Below are 6,589 nucleotides of genomic sequence, written 5' to 3'. Positions count from 1 at the left end.
TGTTCCAATCAACAATCCAAGAGTTGTATAAATTCTCTCAAGTGAATACAAAGTATTCTCTCACACCCTCTTTGTCTTCTCTTTGTCTTCTTACTTCTATTTTTTCAGTCTCACTAGTAAGGCTTCTGAGCATCTAAATGCCTAAAACAAAAGTTTGAGGAACAAGAATTATATAAACAACCTATAAAAAATATTTTTAAAAAAAAAAAAAAAGAGGCAAAAATTTAAGTAGTCCTATTCATCCTTAAGGACACTTTCATTATGTATAATTTCATTCATAATAATAATAAGAATAAAATTGTTGCCAAGTGACTTTTAGAGGGTTATATTGCGACCCTACTTAAAAAACTTCAAAATGTCTGTTTCGCAGCCAAGGTACTGAAATGGGAACCTTTGAGCTGAAAGACCCACATGATCAAGAGCTTGGGAGGGAGGATGATGGCATTTGCTCTGATCCAGGTTTTGATGGGAAGCAAGAAGCTTATCCAAGAATGACCAGTCCCCATTAAACCTCTCTTGTTGCATGACTCCACAACCACCAGATGTCAGCCTCAGCAAGCTATGAGAACACTCAATATCCGTAGTGTTGAAGGACATGGGTGAGAGAAATGATGGGTGGGTAGCCAACTCAGGAGACAACAACGGTGGGAGATGCATGGAACCATCAAAGTTACATTGATCATATAGCGCTTGCAAATTCTGTTTAAGATCCAATGGAGGGGATCCACTTGCACTTGCTTTCATGTGAGCAAAGTGGTGTTGATCATCTTCTTCAACAATTTCTGGTTGGAAACCCCTATTATTATGACCCTTTTTCCTGAACACCCTACAGACGACCCAACCATCCTCCTGCAGCTTGAACAATGAGTACGAGAAGGAAAGTGAAAGACAGAGAGTTATGAGAGTTGAATCCAAAATCAAACTGAACAATGGTGGTAGAAATGAAAGTACCTGAACTTGGGTGTTGTCATCATCTAGGCGATACTCATGCATGATCCAGTCGGTTTTTTGGCCATGGGGAGCACGTCCTGTGTAGAAAACTAGAGTTTTCCTCATACCAATCCTCTTGGAGTTGTTGAGATGAATGGCCTTGTCCCTTCCTGTAGCCTTCCAAAAACCAGCTATGGTAGCTCGATTCGTTCGAGTTCCAGTTGGATATTTCTTATCTTTGTGGCTGAAAAAATACCACTCATTCTGAGGACCTGATCCAATTCTACATTTTTCTGCATAATATGACATGAGATGGTCTTAGAGTTAGATTATTTACAGTAGTAATGGTATACAAACAAAAAAATTCGTACATAATTTTCATACATAATAATGTGGTTCATTGTGAACATTTTATTTCAAAATAAAATATCATTGAAGATAAATTTATTTATAATAATGGCATTATCACATCATTTTTGTCAAGTTTCATGTGTGAATTTATTAAGTATAGAATTTTTCAATTCACAATAGATAGATAGATAGATATACACACCATGGACAAGCGTAGGAAACTTAATTGAAGTTTCGGTAATGTGGTTCCTCGTGATCATGTTTAAAGGCTGGGTTTCTTTTTTTTGAAAAAAAAAAATACTATTAACCAAAACCAGACTTTCGACGAATATGTGAAGTTTTAAGCAATGACGTCTTAACTATATATATGTATAGATAGATAGATAGATATACACACCATGGAAAAGTATAGGAAACTTGATTGAAGTTTTGGTAATATGGCCCTCATGATCATGTCTAAATGCCGGGTTGCTTTTTTTTGAAAAAAAAAAAAAATACTATTAACCAGAACCAGACTTCTAGCCAATAATGTATATGTGAAGTTTTAAGCAATGTCGTTGTAACTATATATATGTATGTGGATGTGGATGGGGATGTGGATGTGTAATTGAACTCATTTTTAAGTAATAACCTAAATGACGTCTGTTTTATGGGTGTGGTTAATATTCCGTTAATTTTAATTTTAAATTATATCTGACACCTCATTTTGGGGTAAATTTGAGAGAGTAAGCATTTTTATATGGGGTTGGAGGGTATTATTGGGCCCGTAAGAACTTACCACGGGTCTCGTTTTGATAATCTGAACCGTTCAATGTGTAGATCTCGTGAATATTATATTTTTAAAAAAATCACGTTAATCGGATATCGATAGTTACGTGATCAAATCAGTTTTGTATAAAAAAAAATAGACGATGAAAAAATAAATAGTTGACAGAAATCTGATTCGATGAGATATCTATCAATATTCAATTAACGTGATTTTTTATAGACATATAGTAGTCGACGAATTCTACACATTGAACGGTTTGAATTATCAAAACAGAACTCATGGTGAATCTCCATGGGTCCAACAGTGCCCTCCAATCTAATCACGGACTAAAAAGAAGCCCAACCATTTTTATATATTTTATTCACGGTGCTTCACCTTCTTTTTCTTTTTCTTTTTCTTTTTTGACAATGCGTTGTTGTGACCCACACAATATCAAATTTGAATTTTTTTTTCTCATTTTATTTTCTTTGTGTCAAACATCTATGGTGCATATGATGTCTAAATCAATGACATCCTAAAACCATGGATAATTAAGTGTAAATTGAATTTATTTAATGTGATTAAATTTATAGATATTTATGCATAAACATCGATTATTATAATCTTACTTTATTTTATGTTTATATTGTTTACTTGATGTGCCGTTTGAAAAAAATCATGTGGATTGAAAATAATCATGTGCATTAAAGTATTATCAGGCACTCTATTCAAGTTGACAACAAAAAGTGTAAAACATGTGTTAGACCATCTCCAACAGTGAATTAAATTTGGCATCAAATTTAAATTTTGATGAAAAAAGTATTTTTTGGTACCCCAATCGTTTTACCAAATTGATATCAAAATAAGAATTTAACAAAAAAATATCAAACTAAGCATAAGCGGCAGATTTTACCAAATTACTGTTCCTGACCGTTGGAAGAGCTGAACCGATCAACCAGCCGGTTGCCCGGCTGGTTGACCAACCGGTCGACCGGTTTCCTTTCAAAGAGTGGGTTCAAACCGGTCAAAAAAGATTCAAACAGGTAAAAAAAAAATTACTCTTACCGGTCGACCCTTCCCTTTTGATGCACGGTTGGAACAAGCCGTATCAAATTGGGAAAATTGATTTTTTTTTACTCAAATTTGATAAAAATTTTGGTTAATCGTTGGAGATGCTCTTAGTAATTAAAAAAAAAAAAAGTTATGTGCTTATTTTTTAAAATATTAAGAGAATAAATCGCGCATAAAGCAAGACACAGAATTTAAAATAAATTGTTCATCAAAAAAAATATTTGTGATTTACATGAAAAGATTGATAATCATTTTAGTTCACAAAAAGAGTCATGTTTATTTTTAGAATGATAAGAAAATTTATGTAAATTAATTAAATCACAAAGTATAAAGTGAAATTTTAAATTCAAAATACGCGTCATGTCATTGTCAACGGATTAAGCTGGAAAAATGTTTTCTTTCCTTCAATTTAGTACGATCTTTTGCATGGCTGCCCAACATTTAATGCTTTCATGCAACTGGAGAAAACAACTAATTTTGTTCCCACGCTAACCCTATACGCTTGGAAGACTTTGCGAAGGTAACAAACTCTTTTCTACTTCGACTTCCATCGTGCATGGGAGTTTTTCCAAGTGCAAGATTCTCTTAGCTGGCTGTATTGGATTTGGGCTCATCTTACAAATAAATAAATAAAATTATGTTAATCATGCAACCGCATATTAGATCACATTTATATTATATATATATATATATATAAATGAATGATAAATGTAATCTAATTATTTGTTTACAATTGTTTAATTAATTTATTTTTTTCCATAGATGATCTATTCTAATAATCATACAACATGAATAGCTAAAATTATCTAAAACAGACCATAGTGGGTCATGGAAGCCTCCAATTGCCAAAGCCAACGTAAGAGAATTATCACCTTTTCTGATATCAGTAATACTATAAATCAAAAAAAAAAAAAAAAACTCAAAAAAATATATCTATGAATCACAATTATTATAAATGGGACTCACATCACACCAACTTTAAATTTATACCATAAAATTCATTTCAAAATAAATTAAGAGACACCTTTTTCATGGTCTATAACATTTTTGTTATGGTAATGTTATAAATTATTGTCAAAAAAATAACACGTGTCCCGAGAGTATGTAATAATTTTTTTTTCAACGCTCTGAAACTGACAGGGCCCAATCTATGTTCTATACTAAACAGAGATATATAATCACCTGAATAATGTGAATTTGTGATAAACCTTGCCCCCTACAGAAGAAAATTAAGCAGAACAAGTAATCTGACCTTTGAGATCCCAAGGCTCAAGTTTGTTGAGATCCACTTCTCTAATAACATCAAGGTCGATGGCTTCATATGACACCTTCTTCCTCAGATAGTAATAAAGTAGCTCCTCATCGGTGGGATGGAATCGAAAGCCTGGGGGAACAGGGAGCTGTCCATTTTCTGGCATCATCCTCTACTTTCTCGTCTGCTGTCATGAAAGGGGATCAGACTAATAATTAGGAAACAAAGTTCATTCACTTATATACATAGATTCAATAAGACTAGGGTTGGAAACCCTTCTGAGGACCCTACATACGCTCCCAGCTCCCTAACTATCTGGCATATGAAATGACAGTGTATACCAGGAATCCTTCAAGCACAAATACAAGCAAGAGTGATTGATGATATGAAAACTAACTAAAACGTTAAACCCTAGAAAACTAAAAAGTAAGGTTAGGCCTCGTTTGGAATTCTCATTTTTAGTCAAGAAGTTATTAAATTAGTCAAAAAGTCAACAACTCATACCAAAAAGTCAAAGATTCTCTTTTTTTCTCTACTTTTTACACATATTTTCGTAAAAAGTCAAAAAGTTATTCCAAACATATTAATTTTTTTTAGCTCATATTTTAGCTAAATAATTAAAAAATTACTAAATTAACCTGTTCCCAAACGAGGGCCTAGTTTTCTCTATTCTTGCTGCGTAAACCCCTCCGTTGGGTGTGCGACGGATGGTGCTTTATGTTCACTCTTTCCGGTAGATACTATGCTATTACTCAGCTGATGCATTGTTGTTCCCAAATGCATATCTTAAAAACTAATTTTAAAAAAAAATAATTAATAAATAAACCGTTGAGTTACAAGGAAGATTTTGATAGGAGTAGTAGAACGATTCTGATAGTAATAGTTGTTGCAGTAGAACCCACCTCAACCTGTGTTTCATTGGTTATAATAGCAAAGTTACTTTTCCGCTAACTAGTTTTAAAGCAATGCAGACCAAACCTTTCTTTAAGCAAAAAACAAAAACAAATAACATAGAGACCTGAGAGAGAATGACGGGAAAAAATTAACGCTTCTCCAAAACTTAAGGTACTAGTGTTTAACAAAACACAACACAACACAACCCAACCCCCAACACACACATACACATAAAAACGAAAAAGAGGAAAGGAATAAAGAAAAAGAATCGAGGTTGATCTTCGTTAGACCAACATCGGATTGTCTAAGTGAGGAGGAAACCTCAAATTGAAATTGAGCAAGAAGACAGACCTCTGTTACCGAAATACTTCTTCCACCGTGACAAAAGACAAAGGGCGGGCAAAGAGAGCTAGGCAGCGTGGCCAATTTTCTGTGCTTGAAGAGCGATAGAAGTGTGGTTTAAAGGAGGGAGAGAGAGAGAGAGAGAGAGAGGTTAAAGAGAGAGCGAGAGAGCTTGGTGTGAACTGTGAAGGTTATAGATGGAGTTGCCACAACCAAGAATGGGAACAGAAATAAAGGGGGGAGAAATATTATAAAATAGGAAGGGAGGTGGTAATAATTTATTATTGAGGACGCAATGTCTCTTCTCCATCTCATGAGGGTACGATGAGTCTTGGAAAATGCCGTTGAATAGCAGACCCCATCCCCAAATTCGCCTTATAAGAATGAAGAAAATCTGCACAACTGTCAATTAGTAAAACATTTCCTGTAAGAGTTTATCATCTCGTTTTTTTTATCTGATATATATATATATATATATATAATATCTGCGTACACAATCACCGGACGGTCAGAATAAGAATAGTGGCTTTGCTTTGTACAATTGGTAACTCCAAAACGAATAAACTGTGCTCTTCCAAAATCCCAATTTATATTTGAAAGTAAATTCTATTGGTATCATGTCATATCTTTGAATTTGAAAGCAGCTTTTGCTGTAAGGCGCTTGCTAGGTGTTAGGTTGTGATTAGTTAAAGAGTCCTTTATTTTTTTTACACCATCTATTCACAGTGGAATGGTGTGAGTCCCACTAACAGGGATGATGTAAAAAATAATGGGGTGTTTGAGAAAGGATTTTTTTAAATTTTTTGGGTTAAAATTTATAAAAATTTAAAATATGTTAAAATAATTAATAAGATAAAATATTATATCAAATTCATAATAATTTTATTTTTTCTTTTACAAATATCATATCTAAAGTATAAAAAAATACAACTTTTTCTTCAAATATAAATATTTTAACTTACTAAAGTAGTCATAAAAAAAAACTAAAATAGCCTAGGCTA

The 6,589-nt window shown here is 33.3% G+C and overlaps 1 protein-coding gene across 2 annotated transcripts; it reads right to left on the bottom strand.

Moving 5' to 3' along the window:
* Positions 1-223: 223 nt before the first annotated feature.
* Positions 224-5,838, bottom strand: LOC114313327 (protein SOMBRERO). Of its 2 annotated transcripts, XM_028259712.2 has the most exons (4): positions 5,598-5,838; positions 4,353-4,536; positions 952-1,223; positions 224-855 (listed from the first exon to the last, which is right to left on the bottom strand). In XM_028259712.2, the coding sequence occupies exons 2-4, from the start codon at positions 4,519-4,521 to the stop codon at positions 337-339; spliced, it is 960 nt and encodes a 319-aa protein (XP_028115513.1). In that variant the 5' UTR covers positions 4,522-4,536; positions 5,598-5,838; the 3' UTR covers positions 224-336. The 2 variants fall into 2 exon arrangements, with proteins under 2 accessions (XP_028115513.1, XP_082740709.1); XM_082884583.1 differs by having other exon boundaries at positions 224-1,223.
* Between the last annotated feature and the right edge of the window lie 751 nt (positions 5,839-6,589).

This window comes from Camellia sinensis, chromosome 8, assembly GCF_055761805.1.
Source record: "Camellia sinensis isolate YWXY chromosome 8, ASM5576180v1, whole genome shotgun sequence".
In the NCBI taxonomy this organism is placed as follows: domain Eukaryota; kingdom Viridiplantae; phylum Streptophyta; class Magnoliopsida; order Ericales; family Theaceae; genus Camellia; species Camellia sinensis.
The sequence above is the reverse complement of the archived record's forward strand: the minus strand, read 5'-3'. Positions and strand labels throughout refer to the sequence as shown.